We start from the raw sequence: 22,157 nt of genomic DNA, 5'->3' as shown, positions 1-22,157 counted from the left end.
ATACTGTATGTTGTCAATAAAAATAATAAAAATGCAACTGCATATTGATCAGAGACAAAAAGGCTTTTCAAGCATCAAAACAATAAACATGTACAGAATTTATTTATTAAAAATGTACAGTTTTTTTTGTAGATTTAAATGCATCCTGTTTATTTATTTTTATTTGATATTTACCATGATCCACAGAAGCTTCCCACTAAAATGTCACTAAAATGTAACTAGACAAGAATCTTGACAGGCATATTTAGAATAAAAATCATTTAAAAATACAGCCCCAAAACGCCAATTAATTGAATTCCTAAATTATTCATACTGTGTCATTATCCTTCAAACCATTAGTTGTAAGCCATTTGTATGCAAATATATATAACAATTACAAACTATATATTATACTGAATGATGGTGACAAATTATTCATGCTATGACATTTTTAATAGTTATTTGAAACATTAAAGTATTCAATTTAATTGCATTAATATGCTTCATGTACACTTGGAGTCAGAATTATTAGCCCCCTAACCCCCCGTTTATTTTCTCCCTAATTTCTGTTTAACGGAGAGAAGACTTTATTTCAACACAATTCTAAACACAGGTTTTAAATAACTCATTTCTAATAATGGATTTCTTTTATTTTTGCCATGATGACAGCACATAATATTTTACTAGATATCTTTTAAGACACTTTTATACAGCTTAAAGTGACATTTAAAGGCTTGGTAAATTAGGTTAACTAGGCATCTTAGGATAAATAGGCAAGTTATTGTATAATGATTGGTTAGACAATCGGAAAAAATATATAGCTTAAAGGGGTTATAATTTTGACCTAAAAATAGTTTTAAAAAAAAATTCTAAACGGCTTTTATTTTAGCCAAAATAAAACAAGTAAGACTTTCTCCAGAAGAAAATATATTATCAGACATACTGTTGTGATATAAAAGAGACCCAAGTGCAAGGGAGAAGTTAAAGCAGATTTATTAAACAGAAGTGTATCAAAACTCTGCTCTTATTAGGGCAATAGGGGAGTCACTCAAAAATATAATAGAGAACAGAGGCAGTCAGCGATCAGCCCTCCTCTGGGCGATGATGGACTGGTCAAACAAAAAGACCCTCTTGGTTAAACAGTCGAAAATAAAGGAACAGAACTCAGGGAGCCGAACTGGTGGATAGACTTCATTTGAGCGCAGACTGTGGCCAAAGCAGAGGTGAGCCAATGCACAGATGATCGAACAACCAGTGGGTAGAGACAGAACAGGATTGGATGAGACAAAATACGAAAGGTTTTATCTTCTGATAGGGAAGGACTGGTAACTCAGATAACTCACAGACAAAAGAAAATTATTATCAAGCACAGAACAAGGGAGAAGGGGAGACTAAATAGCCAAATAATCATGGAAAACAGGTGAGAGTAATGGGGACGGGGAAACGAGAATTGCTAACTGGTGAAATTGCACACAAATAACTAGACACAGCCCCCCCCCAACACATACTGTGAAAATTTCAATGCTCTGTGAATAATCAGAAATATTTAAAAAAAGAAAAAAAAATTCTAAGAGGGGGTAATAACTCTGACTTAAACTGCATATTAGTTATATTTCAAAAACCTTTTGTGCCCCCATGTAATGATTTATATTGTGCCGCTCTTGAGTAAGTCTTCCATCTCTGCAGTTTGCTTCTGTACTTGTTTAAAAGAGAGAGGAAAATTTGTCTCAGGACTACTCAAGTGACGCCAACGCTGTCAAAAAATACAGAGAAGTGAAAACAACATTAGAATTTTAGGCATATTTACTTTTGGTTATATATATATATATATATGTATATATATATATATATATATATATATATATATATATATATATATATATATATATATATATATATATATATACAGCAGTTCTGTCTGTTTCTTGAATCTGATTGGCTGATAGCCGTGCGATATTCTGCAAATAGCAGCACTCGTACAGCCTCTTTACCCTTGTGTACAGAGGACATGCTACAGTTTGACAAATACTCACAAATATTGTACTTTTAAAGCTTTTTTTTAGTTGAGAATGTAGTTATTTAGATTGCAACTGTGCAGTTTATTTATGAGGATAGTGCCTATTTTAAACATTAACTAATTTTGGAGCATTGGATTCAGTGCATCGGCTGCCGTTAGCCTGTCTGAACAGATCAAAGAAAGTGACGGTTGACGTTCCGCCACAAGATGGCGACAGAGACCACATAATAGGTCTTAAGGGGAGGAAAACAGCATTTTCTCAGCGTAAGTTTCAAACTACAGCTGAAATCCTTATAAATCAGGAAAGTGACATTCTAACTCTCTCTCTCCTTTGTATTTTGTAGTGCTCAGTTTATACCCTAGAATCTGGTAGTGTTTGCTTTGTTTTGGCTTTTTTGGGGTTCATTTTTGTGATCTACCTATTTTAACAGGGAAATACTGGGAAATCTCTGTAGACTGATGACATTTCATGCCATTCAGACTTATAATCCTAAAATGTGAGCAAAAATGACATGTCTTGTCATCACTTTAGACATTAAGCTAGATAATCATTCAAATACTAGCTCTAAAGTGACAAAATCTCAATGGCTTGTTCACCTCTTGAAGAATTATGGGTAAACATGTTCAGTCTCACCTGTTTCAGGCTTCCTTTACCAGCACACATTTGGCCCAGCGCCCATGCAGGCACCAGCAGAATAGAGGACAGAGCCAATAACCAGCCGAGTACATATGCCCAGTCCGGGTATATGTACCAGCGGTTAAAAGTCAGAGGTGTGTACCTCACCATAGAATAAACAAAAGACGTCTGGAAATAAACAGAGGAAAAAGTGTTGTGAAAAAAAAGGTAAAGGAAAACATGAGTATTTTGTTACAAATAGTGTACAGATATTGTGGGTTTCTATTTTGTCATCAAGCATAACCATCTGTGAAATCTAGCTATAGATACAAACCAGAGACACAAGAGGAGTCAAGTATTTCCAGCACAGCATGAACCAATAGTTGGGTCGTGACTCTGTCATGTCCTCGATTATGTCAAACATTTTCTCAGCCCCTGTGTCACAAAAGAATTAAAAACAAAAACTACCATTGAAGTTATACAGTCTTTATATAATGTTTGGTAGTTTGTTTGACTCTCACCGAAGATCCAACCGATGGCCAGAGACTCAAACACAGACAGGAACAGAAGACAGGCTCCATTACAGGCGTAGTTATCAAACAGCTGGAATACATACATCCCACCCTGCAGATCACAATGCAAAAATTACAACTAGATATAGAGGAAGATTACTCTCATATTAACTGTGTTCTAGACAATAGTCTTTTTTCTGTGTCGAGTTGCTTAAAATATACTTTATAATATACATTTTTCGGGATGTGGTATTTCTATGGTTCTTAAATACGAGCGTGAATAATGTGTCAACCTGGGCATTTTCTAAATAAAGGATTGTTAGGCTGCATTAATCAGACTCTAGAACACGTTCCAAAAAACGATGCCATTTTAATTGCACCAACACTCATGTTAGTCTATCTGTCTTTATCTCGAGGTTCACATAATCTTGGATCTGGCCTGTATCCAGAGCAGATGGTTGGAGCACTAATGATGAACTTAGTACAGTCCCAGCATTATATGGTTCTGAAATACTGCCAATGACTGAGAGGGGCGCAGATCTAAATAAAAGTTGCTGGATTTCTCAAACATTATCTGCTTACTTTTCTCAGAGAAAATATGACAGCGTGGTCAGTCTATGGTAATCAACTTTCCTCTCCATACACTATCAATGACTTGTGTTATTTTTTATTTAATCATCAGGACCTCCATTAATACTCACCTCTCTCATAGTCACATTGTCTAGTCTTGACACTTGACCCTTGATACTACTTAGTCAATAACACCTTACTTAGATTATCCCTACTTTTTCCAACTAGCATTTCCTACCAGACATCCACCTGCTTGCTGTTGTTTGTCAGAGGTAGAAAGAGTAATAATATATATATATATATATATATATATATATATATATATATATATATATATATATATATATATATATATATATATATATATATATATAAACTATAAAATATTCTACTCAAGTACTGTTACTTAAATACAATTTTATTGAAGTAAAAGTAAAGTTACATGTCTATAAATCTGATCAAGTAAAAGTAAAAATCAACTCAGTATTTGAGTACTTTTTGAGTAACTATTTTTTTAAACAACTAAGGGCAGTGAAGATGGATGATTCTAGTGTAACATTAGTTCCAAAATGACAAGGAGATATAAATCTTTAGTTGCTTTTTTTGATTGAGCAACTTTAATTTAACAATTAAAGACCAATAACAAAAAATAAATAACTCTTCCTACTCAAGTGTGTCGTGCAGTATTTTCACTCAGGTTTGTGAGGAGTCTCCATGGGTGTAAAGTATTTTATAAACAGCTTACAAGCGGGTTGTTATATGGCCCTACCCCTAAACCCAACTCTCACAGGAAACCTGTGGGAAAATTTAAATGTGAAAAGAGTTAAGTATAATTATAAGCATTTTAAATTATGAGGACACAAGGCATGTCCTCTACACCACCTCAAAGTTGTAATTCATTGGTTATACCCATGACATTATGCAAATTTCAGTCCTTGTAAACCACCAAAACCTGAACAAACAGCCTGATCTCACGAGGAAACGTAAGTATTTTACATTTTGCCAGTTTAGTGGCTAATTCGTACGAGTTCAGTCGTACAAAATTAAACGATTTTAAAAAGGAGGCGTGGCACCTAACCCCACCCCTAAACCCAACCGTCATTGGGGGATGAGCAAATCGTACTAAATTGTACAAATTAGATCATACAAATTCATACGAATTAGCCACTAAATGAAAAAGTTACGAATTGCCGTGAGATTGTGTTGGAACAAACAGTCACAGACACACACACACACACACACACACTGCTCTGACCTCTGTAACCATGATGAGTTGTCCAAAGAAACACGTGAGACAGAGGAGCAGGACTAAAAGTTCTCGACGTCCAGCTCTGCGCAGCACCTCAGGGAACAAGTCCATCACTGATGTAATCACACACTCTACTGAAACAAACTTTGAAGAATACAGCAGTAGGTTAATTTAAATCTTGAACTCATGATAAAAAGTCATCTAGCACATGCTATAAAATAGTTATGATAATTTGCTATAACCTGTTAACTCATCATTTAGAATAGACTGTTTGGGCTGACACATTTTGTGATAGGAGTTTGAAGGCCATCTACGTTTATTTTATTTTATTTTATTTTATTTTATTCTGCAGCTGAGGTCAAAGATTTATTTTAAAGAGTATTTTAAAGAAGAACTCAGACATTTATATAAAAGTTAAATCCTCATTCAAGACAAACGTGTAACTCATGAAGAACTAAAACTTATATTAATGATTTATAAATGGGTAATAGTTGTTAATGTTTTGTAATGTATTAATTCTCTACTAACATAAGTCATACTTTATTTTGATGGTCCCTTTGTTACACTGCATCTACATGTCAATTAATTCCCATTAGATTAGAAGTAGACTGCTAGGTTGGGGTTAGGGTTAGTGTAAGTTGACATGTACTTGCAAAGTTACTTATAGTCAGTTAGATGTCTGTTAAAGGAGCAGTATCAACAGATATTAAGCAGACAGTCTACTAATACTCAAATGGAGCATCAAAATAAAGTGTTACCCTAACATATAGACAGGCCCGGCCCTAACCAATTTGGTGCCCTAGGCAAGATTTCAGGTGGCGCCCCGTCACATCGCAGTAAATTCCACTGTTAGAGTACATATAGTCATAAGAAACTAAATAGATTTTTGATCGATTGCTACAAGCTGGGAAAATGTCAGATGAATATGCCAATGTAATTAACATTATAACACCTAATGCTGCTGAATAGATCTAATATTTACACATTTTCTTGAGGAAGGACTGATGAGGGTAGTTACATTACTATTACCATTTTCCATAACATCTATGCCCTTCCATAACATTAGCTGACGTCAAAACTAACAGATAGCACTATAACTATTTATTGATTAGCAATGTTATGCCATATTTGTCAACGTTGGAATGTAAAAAATTTGGGACAACAAATAACTTCAAATGATAGAATGCATAGCAAAGAATAGAAAATATTGACAATAAAATTTTATTTTATTAAAATCTATGGTCTATACAGAAATTAAATAAAGCTATAAAATCTATTTAACTTTTAATTGTATTTGCATATTGATTAAAGTTACTATAGTTATTTAGAGAAGAGCAGCAGATGAATCTCTCATTGTGTTTTGTTTGATAACAGAGGTGTTAATGTAAGAATGCACAGATCTATAATGAATGAATGAATGAAGCGTTCGACTACTTTAGTAACTGTTGTGCTCATTTAAGAGAAAATTAGTTGTGTTTAAAATAAAACAAGCAGGATAGAGCAAAAAAAAGAAAAAAAGAAGCACTTTTCCAACGGTCCCTTACTGAGAGCTTCACTCCGCACGAGCTCTCCCGGCTAAACGCATATCTCTGGCTAAACGGAGCAGTGCTCTTTATATCGAGCGAAACCCCCCCCCCCCGAAAAAGACAGCTGTGAAACATAACCAGCTTTGTGTTTTTGTAGGAAACACACTTTAGATCTTTTTAGGCTAAGAGGTTTTTGAGTTATTGCCATCTATCACTGAATGTGTCAGGAATATCAAAAACTAAACCAACTTATCATTTCTGGCGCCCCCTGGATGTACAGCGCCCTTAGCATTTGCCTATACTGCCTATGCCACAGGTCGGCCCTGCATATAGAGACCCCCTAGTTTTTTGCGATTTTGCGATTACCGCTGAATCCAACACAAATCAACAAAAAGTCTATTTTTTTTTGCAATCCTGCAAAATTCTTTATTTAAATGCAAAATAATCATAAACAATGTAAATAATCTCATAAAGCACCCAATTCCAAACCATAATAAAATTATATTTATTTCAGTTTGCAGTTTTACATGACTTAATAGACGTGTATATGCTGTATCTGTTTTCAAATTTTTGGGAATTATAACCCAAAAATCAATTTTTTATCGCCAAAAATCACAAAGATTTTTACAAAAAATTGTGAAAAACTAGGGGGTCTGAATATAGTATTAACTAATAGTATAAATGTAGGTTTTGGTTTCCCCAATAGGTGATTAGCTAATAGTTTGCTAACATGTCATTGTGTTATGACACAATGTCATAACATATTGTGTTTTTTTTTTCTTCACTCTCATCAGGTGAAGTTTTTTTTCCCTCTCCGCTGTCGCCACTGCCTCGCATGGTTCAGGATTGGTAGAGCTACGCATCGATGAATTTGCTCTTCAGTGTTTGAACTCTCAGTAATGATTAAATCACACTGAACAGAGCTAAACTGAACTGAACTTAAACACTAAAACCTGAACCACACTGTTCCAGTTACTGAACCACACTGTTCCAGTTACTATGACCATTTATGTGAAGCTGCTTTGACACAATCTACATTGTAAAAGCGCTATACAAATAAAGCTGAATTGAATTGAATTGAATTATGACTTACTGCGGCTCAGATAGGACTAACTAACTTCTTACAGTATATAACCAATTAGTTAACATTCCTGTGCCTGGGCACACATTGATTCATTTTCTTTTCGCCTTAGTCCCTTTATTAATCCGTGGTCGCCACAGCGAAATGAACCGCCAACTTATCCAGCTGCAACCCATCTCTGAAAAACATCCATACACTCTCATTCACACACATACACTACAGACAATTTAGCTTACCCAATTCACCTGTACCGCATGTCTTTGGACTGTGGGGGAAACCGGAGCACCCCGATGAAACTCATGCAAACGCAGGAAAAACATGCAAACTCTTCACAGAAACGCCAACTGACCCAGCCGAGGCTTGCCATGACCCAGCGACCTTCTTGCTGTGAGGTGACAGCACTACCTACTGTGCCACTGTGTAACCATATCATAACAGTTGCTTCCAATCTTTAGCTAATAATTACCTAAAGCAGACACCTGGAAGTTGAAGTACATTATTTTGTGTAATTTTAACATATGAATTTACATAATTAGTCAATATGATATGTTATAAGGGAATAAATACATCATGATGACTCATTTAACTAATAACAGTTCATTGATTGTTTAATGCTTGAATCAATTAGAATGCTCATTGGTTTCTCATGCAGTAATAATTGATAAATTGTTTAGGTCTTCTTATGTTATATATTAACTGATAATTATCTGTGCATTAGTTAAAGATACTTTAATGTATATTTCTGCACCTGTAAAGTGTTCCCAGAAAATTGTACAAAACATTTGACGGTTATTAAAATCTTTGTGCTGAACTATCCCTTTAAAAGCTTCTTGTATTGCTCTGTAGTGTGATTACGATTTAAGTATATATTTAACAGCTATGTTTTCGTTTACATGTAGATAATACAGACAGTTGAACATATTCAGATAAATGTCATTCAGTTTTCATTTTATAAACTTTAATTTAATACACTTCCAAATGCTTTAAAGAAACATTAAGGAGGTTAGTTTCAGCTTACCTGTGTGTCTAGGCCAAGCAAAATAATCATGATGAAAAAACAAACAGCCCACAACTGAGGAAAAGGCATCATAGCTACTGCCTGTGGATAAGCAATGAATGCTAGTCCTGGGCCTAAGAGAAACAGAGAGATCTGATTTTAAACATTTCACATTTATAGTCATTAATTTTGTTTTCATATGTGCAATGTGCAATACCAGATTCTGCTACTTCTTCAATTGGGACGCCTTGCACATGAGCCATAAAGCCCAAGACTGAGAACACAGCAAAACCAGCCACAAAACTGGTGCCACTGTTCAGAAGGCAAAGCCAAAAGCAGTCCCTGATGGATATAGATTATAAAAAGCATCATTGCAACAGATTCTGCAAATAATTTGATCTTTCCAAAACATCAGTACTAACCTATAGCAGTTGTTGTTGTATTGATTATAGCTCCCAAGTGAAATTAGAACACCACCAATCACACTATAGGAGAAGAAGATCTGAGTTCCTGCTTCCATCCAAACCTAAACAAACACACAACCTTAGAATGTATTTATAATTTTTTTTAAAATCATTACTAAAAACACTTCTGCAATCAGAATCTACAGCTATTGTACAAAGTAGTTGTGGTTAAAACAGTTGTGTTAAGCAAAAATGTTTTGAAAATTACATTTTTATTTAGCAGTAATGGAAAATTATGATGGCAGAGTTGTCCTCACAGTAGTTGTGTTTTTATGTATTTATGTTCTTATATGGGCAATAAAGTAATACTACTTAAAATAATACAACTCTATCCTCAAAGCGTCTGTTATTATGGCTCTTTTTTGAACGTTTTCAATAATTAATTAGCTGTAAAATGCATTTTTACTGTGGTGAAAGTGACAACTCATGGCATCCTGCTCTTCAGTATCTAAAAAACACACAATGTTTAAATATTGTGTAAGGCTTTAATCAGGTGAAGATTTTCACCTTTAAAAACAACTTTAAACAACAGAAACTTCACACACATCTGTGGCAGGTAAAATTACAATGATCTGTTAATTAAACTATGCCGCTATTTAATTCGTTAGTTCATTTTCCTTTGGCTTAGTCCCTTTATTCATCAGGGGTCGCCACAGCGGAATGTATCGCCAACTTATCCAGCATATGTTTTTCACAGTGAATGCCCTTTCAGCAGCAACCCAGTAATGGAATACAGACTCAATCACACAAATACACTACGGCCTATTTAGTTTATTCAATTCACTAATACTGCATGTCTTTGGACTGTAGAGTAAACTGGAGCACCAAGAGAAAACCCACGCTTACTTGACACAGAAATGGCAACTGACCCACCCAGGACTCGAACTAGCTACCTTCTTGCTAACTACTGAGCCACCGTGCCTCCCTAGTCTTATTGTATTTTAATATACTTTTATATTTTATATCGAGGACAGATGTGGAGTTACCTGTGGGTCAGCAAGGCGGGCTGGTTCAGGATACAAGTAAAACACAATCCCCTGCAGAGCTCCAGGTAGAGTCAACCCACGAATCAGCAACACAATCAGCATCACATAAGGAAATGTAGCTGTGAAATACACCACCTACAAGTGCAATACAACAAATAATGATACTGACAGAGCAGAAAATCAACTGTGAGTCACTGTGAGTAATCTCACTATTTATCATTTCAGAGGTGGGATTGACAGCATCTCAGTGGTCACCCATTGCTCACGTTCCCTGTTGGGAGCACCCTTCTGATGGACACTTATTCTGTAGCCTAACTTATTGTAAATTAACTTATTAATCACATAATCGCAATTAATTACATTTAAAAGACTGAAACTGAAGGTTGTAATTTTGCCTATTTAATTGTAAACTTAATGTAAAAGCAAAACAAAAACTATTTAAACTCAAAATATAATTGTTTATTCAAATTTTTGTTCAACTTGTAACACAGACTTCTTCATGTAAACAACAAACCCACAATAAACCATAAATTTAGAACCATAGAACCATGTAATAGAACCATCCTGGATTTATTACAGAAATTAAAACACAGGCATGTACAGATGGTCAGAATTATTAGCCCCCTCTTTGAATTTTTTTATTCTTTTTTAAATAAAACAGAGCAAGGACATTTTCACAGTATGTCTGATAACATTTTTCCGTCTGGAAAAACTCTTATTTGTTTTATTTCGGCTAGAGTAAAAGCAGTTTTTAATTTTTTAAACACCATTTTAAGGACAAAATATAAACCCCTTTAAGCTATATTTTTTTCTCGATAATCTACAGAACAAACCATCGTTATACAATAACTTGCCTAATTACCCTAACCTGCCTAGTTAACCTAATTAAACTAGTTACGCCTTTAAATGTCACTTTAAGCTGTAAAGAAGTGTCTTGAAAAATATCTGGTTTAGAAATTTTTTTTTTTTTATTTAAAAAAAAATTAGGTTTAGAAATGTGTTGAAAAAATCTGGGGGAAAAACAAGCGGTCTAATAAATCAGGGGGACTAATAATTCTGACTTCAACTGTAAATGCCATCTGAATTTCAAAACAATCAATGCCAATAAAGAAAAAAAAAAACATTTGCATGTTGGATTCTAAGTGGACTATAAAAAAAATCCAAAATACAGGCATTGCAAATTTTGTAAATTTAAGTTCATTCAAGTTCATTTATTTATAAAGCACATTTAAAAGCAGTCACAAAACTGACCAAAGTGCTGTACATAAGACAAGATAAAAAAATTAAAAAGACAGAATATAAAACATAGAAATAAAGCAAGTGAAACGTCTGTAAAAATGTAAAAAGTTTGCGGTAGAACGAACTATTAAGATAATCTTAAAAAGCCAAGCTAAAAAGGTAAGTTTTAAGAAGTGATTTAAAAATGGATAAAGATGGAGCCATTCTAATCTCAAGGGGCAAGGTGTTCCACAACCGAGGACCTGCCATAGAGAAAGCTCTGCCCCCTCTACGTTTCAGCCTAGACTGTGGAACTGAGATTCTGCTCACTTGACCTAAGAGATCTCACAGGAGTGTAAGGATGAAGCAGCTCTGAGAGATAGGATGGGGCTAGATTATGGAGGGATTTATAAACCAGTAAAAGCACTTTATAAATCAATTCTGGATTTCACAGGCAGCCAATGAAGGCCTCTTAGAGAAGGGGTAATGTGGTCATTTTTTCGGCAATTGCATATAAATCTAGCAGCAGCGTTTTGGACCAGCTGAAGGCAAGAAACCTGGGATTTTGACATGCCACAAAAAAAACACTTTAAAAAGTGTTTAACTTTAGACAGCAGAGGTAGTTGATAAAAACTGGAGCCAATAACCGAACTGATCTGTTTGTAGAGTTTCAATGACTCATCAAAAATGACACCCAGATTGTGGACACAGGGCGATCTGAAGGCAGATAAGCAGCCCAAATCTAGGCAAGAGGCCTGAACGTTTTCAGTAGGGCTGAAGACAATGAACTCTGTTTTATCCTCATTTAATGATAAAAAATTGTGGGACAGCCATATTTTGATCTCGTCCAAGCACCTTAGTAAAGTACTAAGTGTGAGAGGGTCGTATAATTGGAAAATTATAATATTAATAAAGTACTAAATACAAACAATTGTACTCATTGTAAAGTTGTATCGCTGTGAGTTAAGAAAATTAATTATAAAGTAGAAACAATTTTTCTTAGTCCTTCTTTACATTCAGCCAGTTGCTAAGCCAGTCCAGTCTGTTGACATTATCGGGGGACAATGTCGACCTTTTCTTTTGAATGATGTGAGCTGAGAGTGAGAACAGTCTTTCACACATACCTAAAAGTACAAATGTGTACTTTACAGTTCCTTTAAGGTTCAAAAGTATAGGCTAGGTACAAAAATATTATTTTAAGATGCAAATGTGCACCTTTAAAGTAGAAACATGTACATTTTGAAAAGGTACTGCCACCGTGACAGCTTTTGTACCTTTATTTCTGAATGTGTAACAGACACGGTATATTATCTCTTTCGTTCGAAAGCTTACTAGCTATTGTTCTACTAAAACTAAAACTAATGTTCAACTAACTCATTTTTTCACACTGATCCATTCTTTGATCGAATCTCTACACTGTATGAATATTCTAAAGTGTGCTTGTTTGGATGCCTCCAAATTGCCTCTGGCCACCCTAACTAACAAATTCTAGCTCCTTCACTGGTAATGCAAAAATAACTCTGTTGATTTACTTCTGATTATATTTTATGCCATTGCAAGACATTAAAATACTCCACAAGATGCTGTGAAATCAAGTATTTATTCTAAAGTGGTGTTTTTGAATTACAACGGAAGATTTCCCTTGGCTATAAATATAGTCAACTTCAGATCAATACATGGAGGAAGAAAGTAACATGGCCCTGGTTTGAAGGAGGTGGTACCGTCTTTAAGGCGGCACACAATATTTGGGCCAGATGAAAAACATAGTATTTGGCCCAGATTTAAAAATTTGATAAGTGGGCCATGTGAGTTTGGCCAGTCTTGACCCACATTTAAAATACACTAAAATAATTTTTGAGTAAAGAAAAAAAAAATCTACCAATCAGGTCACTTTAAGAAAAAGCGTGCCCATAGTGTGCCTAAAGAGCATCACTCCATAGGTTTATCAAATTCATTGCAATCGTGACACGCCAATCTATCTGGCCCAGTTCAGGCCCAGTTATGAGTTATTAACTTGGCTGAGACTTGGCCCAGATATGGTCTGTGTTTGGCCCTTGTCTGGAAGCCAGATTTGGTCCAGTCATGTACCGTAATTCACTGCGGCATGTGGGCCAAGCAAAACCTGATTGTGTGGGCCAGAGCTGGGCCAGAGAAATTTTGCTATGTGGGTAGTTCTTCACTCAAAAGTGTGCTATATTTTTTTTTTACCCACTTGTGGAATAGGCTGTTGTATAAACGCAATATTACATGAGTAGCATTGCAATATGGCACAGCACAGGGGCAATTAGGCCAAATCACAGCAGTGTGATATTACCTTTATACAACAAAAGTATATTAAAACAATAATTTTTCTTGAAAACAGTAAGTGTACATTTAAATCTAAACATATTTCAAAGTTTGTGAGACAAAAAATATATATTTCATATAAATATTATATTTATACATTTATTATACTTTTATATAAATACAAATATTAGTTTAAACAACTTTCTATCAATATTCTTACACACCTTGCCTGTCGACTTGACTCCTTTCCAGATGCAGAAATAACATATGATCCACATTGCAATGAGACACAGAAGAATCTCCCAGTTGATCTTGCCGATGTCCTCAATACCTCCAGAGAGAGACAGAACTCTGCGTCTGTACAGTGGGGCAGTAAAGAGAGTAACCGTTGGCTATTGTGCTATTTTTATCCAAAGAAACCCCAAACATTTAGAGTTATTGTATGGCATTTAAATGTATTGTAGTTTTGTGTTTATGTACTCCCAGAACTCGGTAGCTGCAGATGTTGAATTAATCAACATCTGTGTTGTCCGGTTGAAAGTAAGATTTCCTGCAGCAAGATTTACACAGTTGTCTAAAAGAGAGAGGTAGAGAGAGACAGGGAGAGGGAGAGAGAAATAAAGAAAGAGAGAGAATGTTTCATTTTAGAATGTTTAATACAGTGATTCTTAAAAAAATATTTGTCCACTGGGTCCAAGACAACATCTCCTGCAAATTATATGTAAGTACGTAGGTCGTTTGTCATTTTTAACACACAAACACAAAAACCTATAAGCATTTATTAAAATAGTGCTGATATTCATTTACATTTACATTTACATTTAGTCATTTAGCAGACGCTTTTATCCAAAGCGACTTACAAATGAGGACAAGGAAGCAATTTACACAACTAAGAGCAACAATGAAGAAGTACTAAAGGCAAGTTTCAGGTCTGTAAAGTCTAAGAAGGGAAGTGTTAGTAGTTTTTTTTTTTTTTTTTTTTTTTTTTTTTTTTTTTTTTTTTTTTTGTACAATTAGTGTGATATTCAAAGAGGCAATTGCAGATTAGGAAGTGAAGTGGAGACTAAATAGTTGAGTTTTTAGTCGTTTCTTGAAAATAGCGAGTGACTCTGCCGTTCTGATGCAGTTAGGGAGTTCATTCCACCAACTGGGCAGATTGAGCGTGAGCGTTCGCGAAAGTGAACCAGGATTGTATAGATCGATTAATGTGTAACATTGTGTGAACACTTTTATTACAGAAGACATACACAAGTCTCTGCAAACCGACAAAATTGAATGTGGTATTAGCCGTTAGCATTAATAATAATCATTGCTTACATTTATATAGTGCTTTTCTGGACGCTCAAAGTGCTTTTACACATTGGGGAGAATCTTCTCATCCACTACCAATGTGCAGCATTTACCTGAATGACATGACAGCAGCCATATTGCACTAGACTGCACACTCTCCACCTGATTGGTGGAGAGGAGAGAGAGTGATGAAGCCAATTATAATATGGGGATGGTTAGGAGGCCATGATTGAGGGAGGCCAGTGGGCAGATTTGGCCAGGATGCCGTGGGATTTTTAACAACCACTAAAAGTCAGGACCTCGGAGTAATGTCTCATCCAAAAGACGGTGCTCCCTGAGCAGTATAGAATCTCAATCTATATACTGGGGCATTAGGAACCACACAAACTGCGGATTGAGAAACCCCTGCTGGTCTCACTAACACCACTTCCAGCAGCAATCTAGCTTTCCCATGTGGTTTCCCATCCAGGTACTGACTGCTTTGCTTCAGTGGGTGACCATGTGTGAGTTGCAGAGAGCAAGCTAATTGGGATTAATTGGGAAGTATTGGGAATGTATGATGCTTAGACAATTAAATTACTACAATTAAACAGTATTATGCTACTATGGAATACATTTTGGGCAATATTTCACCAAATTAGTCATCTTCCAGCAAAATATTACAGAAGACATACACAATATTACAAATAAGTTGAGACAGTTACTAATTCATATCTCTAAAGCTATATTTAGCTATGTTCTGGGGTGGAGCTGCTGGCATACCTCCTTTTGAAAGATGGTACAATTTAGCCAAATTACATATCGATGCAAAACATAATTACATTGCTACGCAAATAATCTACTGTATTACTAATTTGATACTTCTCTGTGTTTGTGTGGTCTTTGTAAATACATGATAGTAAATTTAAAATATACCTGACTTGACATAAAAAAGATACAGTTTTCTATTTGAAATCCCATAATATTATGTGCTTTGACAGGAAAAGCAAGAAAACCTTGTGTTTTTACATCTTAAATTCACATTTATAGACACAAACACAATGTTTTGCCCCTTTCTGCTTATTCTTTTTGTTTGCTTGTGTACATTCATTGTGTTTCCCCCATTTTTTTTCTCCAAATGTAGACATTTTGAACTGTGGGCTAATTAGGTTAGTAATTCTGTTAAATTCAATGGAAATAAAAACAGTAAGACTAGAAGTTATTTATTTGTATTGGTTTAACTGCCATTGGTTTAACTGCATATTCAGTTATATACAATAATTTGTACATTATTCTCACCTGTGTTCCAGATGTTGTCACAGCTGGCCCACGGCAGTTGTGAGCTGAAAGAGGAGATGAGATAGAAAAGTGCCCAGGCCAGAATGATGGTAAAATACATGCAGCTGTACAGCACTGTGAGCTGTCCTGCATAGCCAATACCTGATAAAAGCAAACAGACACAGTAACTAGAAGAGAATCAACATTGAAATGAAAAGGTTATTAGTTAACACTCATTGTACCAGGAAAAATGCAATTTGAGAACTTGAAATATTAACTTTATTATATATTTAAAAACAACATACAGCCAGTAGAGAAGGTAGTGGAGCTAACGAGTTACATGACACCTGATTATATGCACAACGGCAAATATTGTTTTAGCAACAAGACAAAATGTCATAAAATGTTCATAAATCATATTAGACCTTTACAAAGAATTATATATTCATAAATAATTAAATAACATTTTTATGACTCTGACCCTGAGCCAGTGGACAGAGGCGATGCCAGCATGTAATGCCCCCTTCATGTGTGAACTGCCCCATAGCCGTCTCCAACAGGAACAGAGGCACCCCACAGGTCACAACAAACACCAGGTAAGGTATCAGGAACACCCCTGAGAACACACCAGTTTAAATGAAGATAAATAGAGTTACAGCACTAGAAATAGGGGCTCTATTTGAACAAGTTAAATGTGATGTCTAAAGGGTATGGCGCAAAAGCATTAGGGGTATGTCCAATTTTAGTTCCCACTTTATATTAAGTGTCCTTAACTATGTACTTACATTAAAAAATAAATACAATGTACTTTCTGTGTTTATAATGTACTTGAGCACACTAGTGGTGCTTTTGAGTTGGGATAGAGGTTGGGTTATGGACAGGTTTGGTGGTATGGGTAGTGGGTTAAGGTGTAAGGGATGGTCAACAGTGTATTTACAAATATAATTACAAAAGTTAATTACAGACGTAGTTACATACATGTATTTTATCAAGCATAAGTACACATTAAATACATGTATTTACTCAATAAGTACATGTAACAATCCAATACATCCTGTGTAAGTACATATTAGCTAAGGCCACTTAATATAAAGTGGGACCCAATTTTGTTATTTTAAGAATGGAAAAAATATGGTCTGTGTGCCAGTGCCTGGTCTTAAAGGGTTGTGCTTATTCTCTTAATGAGTCATGGTGTAAGATTTGAGATACCACAGATACTTTGATGTACTTGAAAATACAAGCATGAGCTGGCTCCACAACCCACCAGGTGGTAATGCGGGAAAGTTCACTCTTCTCCTTTCCTTCATTTACATTTGAAGCATTTCCCGCAACCCCCTGTTCATACCCTCCTCTTCATCTCACACAGAATGGTCATCTCAATATATGAATGTTCTATATCATTCCAAGTGACTATCTATCATCATTTGAAATGTCTCACTGCGACTGGTACTATAGTCTCATTCCCTTAGAAACAGACATAATCAAAACAATAGATGTATAACTTCAGGTATCTTTTGAACCACAGCTAAGGGTGTGTCTTTACTTAGGAGGCTTCCATTGAAATTATGATTTGTTCCCTACAAGCAGTAACTCTTCAGAACATGCCACTAAATGCAAATGCCTTTTGCTATTCCACACATACCCCTCCTTGAAGGAGATTCTTGGTTTGACTATTTAAGGGGAAGTGTCAAGAGGTTCAGGGCGATTCTGTAACCAGATCAGCCCATAGTGTGGAGCTCTCATGCTCTACACCAGGGGTGTCCAAACTCGGTCCTGGAGGGCCGGTGTCCTGTACAGTTTAGCTCCAACTTTCTTTAACACACCTGCGTGGAAGTTTTTAGTAAACCTAGAAAGAGTTCGATTAGCTCGTTCAGGTGTGTTTGATTGGGGTTAAAACTAAAATATGCAGGACACCATCCCTCCAGGACCGAGTTTGGACACCCCTGCTCTATACTAAGTATATTTTGAAGTCAGGTACAGTATATGCATCTTTTGATCTTGGATCTATCTTTGAGAATTTGATGTCTTGTATTGATTGTTTACATATTTACCTGACTAATAAATTGTTATGCTTGAACGGATTCCGCTTACTCTGTAATTGTTCATTTTAGTAGATTAAGCTGTATCCTTGTTTCCGCACTTCCTGCGTCAGGTCAACAGACGGACTAAAGTCCAGTTGAGATGGAGCTTTGGGCACACTAACTGTATTTTAGGGATCTTACTGACTCTTTGGCTGTTTCTCAATATGCGTTCTTCAGTGGTCTTGTGTCCTCGTGTTCTCATGTAACATGTCATCATCAGCAGCCAAAGTTCTGTTCCAAAACTCAAGACCGCAAGAACAGAAATGTGAAAACGTGAAACTTCCCAGATGTGTTCTTGATATTGAGGACGCAACAATGCAGAATTAAGCACTGAACTTGCTCTAGAAGTCCCAAAAGTCATTGCGACTGGAGGTGGGAAGCACAGCATTACATATGGGTTTTGTTATAAAAGTTCCGAGATTTAACTTATTTACCTCAGGAGCTTCCCTAAATGAAACGGTGAATATAAACATTACCATGGACATCTTACAGTTTTTCTGAGTCACTTTGGTGCATTTCTCACAACACTATTTAAATTTATAAGACCGGTCTTCACAAGAATGCGAGTTCATTCTCTGCGTTCTTGGAATTGAGAAACAGCCATTATATTTATACTTATTTCAGTCTAGGGCAACAAGATGTTGCACGACCGACCTAGATAGGGTGCCTGACCCTTGTCTTAAAGTAATAATATTGTAAATCAAGTGTACATGGAAAACCATGGGCTTGGCTAAACCAAAATTATTATAGAGAACAGTAGTCGGTTTCATTTTTTATAATAGCTTTGACCTCTGATTAGAAATGACATTATCTTTACTGTGTACATCTAAGGGGACTAATCAAAAATACTTTAGAATAAGCAAGCATAGGAGCGGCCAACTAAAAGTATTAGTCAATTACCTCTGTTTAATAATCAAGACTGACGAGAGTGTGACCATGAGGGACGCCATCGGCCGAAGCAATTCCTCTGAGCGACGTGAGCACCGGAATGAAAAAAAATGTAATAATAAGTGAAGACAAAAGGTTCAAACATTTATCTAAATTATATATTGACATAATCTTCTTAATGTTTTATTATTAAAGTCAGATAAAGATGACAGATAAATATATTACTATTCTAAACCACCTCATATTAAAAATGGAGTCTGATACTGTATGAGTTAAAGTTAAACTGAAAGAACATTGTGCACTGGAAGGGCCGAACATGCAGTGAACCTTCATCCACCAGTGGACACCTTCATTGGGCCTTGGGTAGAACTGGGTGGACTTTGCAATGTGTGTGTTATGAGCATAACCTGAATTAAACCAATCAGAAAATGATTAAAATAAGCTACTGTTTAAATTTGGCTAATAATAAGGCATTATTCCAGAATAATTAACTTTTGTTTATTTTTAAATATTAATTATTTATTAATTATTATTAATTATTAATTTTAACCTTAAATGATATTCATTCTTTTTTTTTTTTTTTTGTAAATAACAAAATATGCCAAACTAAATTTGTTCAAAAAGAGCATTGTTTTCAATTAAAAAATATGGTTATAAAAATAATTAAGTCACACTTTATTTTGATTGTCCATTTGTTGAATTTAAGCTACATTGCATCTACATGCCAACTAATTTTCATTAGATTATAAGTAAACTGTTAGGGTTTGGGGTTAGTGTAAATTGACACGTACTAACAAAGTTTCTTAAAGTCAATTAAATGTCTGTTGAAGGAGCAGTTAATTGTCAGTATCAACAGATATTAAGCAGACAGTCTACCAATACTCAAATAGACCATCAAAATAAAGTGTTACCAATAATTATCATGCCCTCATGACAAATGAAAAACAAACAAACAACAAGTATTAGTATATTAAAACTGAATAAAAGAGCAATTTTAAAAATACAACAGTTTCCCTTGCGAGAGAGCAAATGGGTGTGCTTTGATGCACCTTCTGTCACACTCTGTTGTTTAAAAATATGTATTTGTTAACACTGGAACTACCTAAATTGTAAGGAGCACTTCCTTGATGTTGCCAGTTTACAGAATGATGTTTCCAAGCACTTTTCAGGATTAGGTAACAGCTTTTTTAATTTGTATTAAATTGCCTATATGCCTGTTTAATGTTTGTGGGTGAAGGGCAGGTTGTAAAAATGGGCTATGGCGGGTCAAATAACTTCATAAAAGCAACCCGCGAGTTGTAAAAAAATTACCCTGATTCACCCATCACTAATACATAAATATTTAGGTAACTAATGAGCTCTTTAAATAAATAATACAAAAAACATTTTGTGCCACTAATTTGAGATTAGTTTTTTTGGGGGGGGTCTAAAAGTAGTGTTGCTTCAACAATGTGCAATAACACATCTCCTTTTTAGACCAGCATACCCATGAGTCAATAAAGTGGCGCAAACGAATTAGCTTTTTACACAATCTGGTGCAAAACATGACAATGATAGCTGCGCCGGTCTGAAAATAGCAAAAAATCATGTGCCCCGTGTCTTATCACGCCAAGTGTATGATAGGGATCTAAGTTTTACAGCATTACAATTAAGGAGTCCAGTCAGTTAATTCAGTAATGTGTTCGAGAGTGACAAAATGCCAAGCGCTGAGTACCTATAGTAGTACAAGGATTAAAAACAAATAGGCAATAGGCAAAAAATCTGGCACTTTACAGAAAATAAACAGCCACCTGTTAAATGTTAAATGTTATAATTCTTAGATGTAGACACAATGATCTTTAGCAACTCAGAATGGACATTTAGAAACCAATTCTAATTACTGAATTTACAATATGAAATCTGTATTTAGGCTTTATCATACCTCCTCCATTTCTGTAGCAGAGGTAAGGAAACCTCCACACGTTACCCAGTCCAACCACATTTCCTGCCACAGCCAGAAGAAACTCTGTTTTTTTGCCCCAGAACCCTCGCTCTTCGATTTTTTCTTTGATTGTGCTCATTTCTTCTCTCCAACACTTCCAGTTTCCAATGATGCTTCTGTCTGTGGCAACTGTACAATGGTGGAGGATGACAGATATAATTTGAAAAAAGAAAAAAAGAAAAAAGGATTTGGCGAGTAACATTGAAAGTGTTAATTGTTCATTAAGATGGTCACCCTATGATAGAATATGTAACTACTTTGAGAACACTTAAATATGCAAAAGGTACAGCACTTAGCTGATGTTCACACATTAGCTGATGATTAATAATAAAGGGTATTTGGCATGCTGTCCTGGGAGAGAGCCCTGAGCTCAGAATATCCTCAACAAATCTCCTTCCTGCTTTTAAGGCGAAAAGGGAGTTTGAGCTCAGGTAGTTTTCGAGAACTCCCCTGCTTGTGAACGCTCTGAGATATTGCTGGCTAAGAGATTAATTTAAGATGCTTCTTTGGAGTATTCAATTTACTTATGGTAAATGTCTTTGGACAATAGGAGGAAACCGGGAAAAACCCATGCGAGCACGGGGAGAACATGTAAACGCTGCACAGAAATGTAGACCGGCCTGGTAAGGGGCCGAACCAATGGCATTCTTGCCGTGAGGCAACAGTTTTAACCACTGGGCCACCATGCCGCCCTATCAGGAGAAGCGCATGAGTAGAGGCAGAAGGGGAGATCCTTCAAGACGAAGATGACTTGAGTGGAAATGTCTGGTTATTCATAGTGTTTGAATAGTGTAGTGTTTGTATTATGTATAGTGTATTTATACTGGTTATTTATATTTATCTGATTGGTGCAATATACAGAGCTGATGCAGTAGCAGCTGTGTTCAATCATAAGCACGTCATCCTCTCGAAATTAGTTTAAAAATAAACCACACTTATTACTTTAATTATTTTATTCCGATTAACACTTTCAGTATTCACACCCAGTGGTGTATTGTTTTAGTTAGAATGTTTTTCAATTATTCATCACACCAGAGGGGTATTACACACAAGTACAATTAAGAAAGCCAATAGGGTATATGCGCAGCTAGTGTTTGTTACCATACAGATAAACTTCTGGTGAATGGTTAATGTGACTTTTTACAATTTTATACGGTTC

At 35.5% G+C, this 22,157-nt stretch overlaps 1 protein-coding gene across 2 annotated transcripts; it reads right to left on the bottom strand.

Annotated features, from left to right (window-relative positions):
* Window positions 1–955: 955 nt before the first annotated feature.
* On the bottom strand, window positions 956–21,654 carry zgc:158427. Of its 2 annotated transcripts, XM_073929573.1 has the most exons (15): window positions 20,939–21,654; window positions 19,030–19,096; window positions 16,530–16,664; window positions 16,070–16,210; window positions 13,982–14,075; window positions 13,726–13,858; window positions 9,998–10,132; window positions 8,970–9,073; window positions 8,765–8,889; window positions 8,569–8,681; window positions 4,950–5,087; window positions 3,134–3,236; window positions 2,947–3,047; window positions 2,631–2,801; window positions 956–1,732 (listed from the first exon to the last, which is right to left on the bottom strand). In XM_073929573.1, exons 3-15 carry the CDS (start codon window positions 16,591–16,593, stop codon window positions 1,625–1,627), a joined length of 1,530 nt encoding a protein of 509 aa, XP_073785674.1. In that variant the 5' UTR covers window positions 16,594–16,664; window positions 19,030–19,096; window positions 20,939–21,654; the 3' UTR covers window positions 956–1,624. The 2 variants fall into 2 exon arrangements, with proteins under 2 accessions (XP_073785674.1, NP_001073546.2); NM_001080077.2 differs by lacking the exon at window positions 19,030–19,096 and having other exon boundaries at window positions 957–1,732; window positions 20,939–21,143.
* Between the last annotated feature and the right edge of the window lie 503 nt (window positions 21,655–22,157).

Source organism: Danio rerio, chromosome 18 (genome assembly GCF_049306965.1).
Source record: "Danio rerio strain Tuebingen ecotype United States chromosome 18, GRCz12tu, whole genome shotgun sequence".
NCBI lineage: Eukaryota > Metazoa > Chordata > Actinopteri > Cypriniformes > Danionidae > Danio > Danio rerio.
The sequence above is the reverse complement of the archived record's forward strand: the minus strand, read 5'-3'. Positions and strand labels throughout refer to the sequence as shown.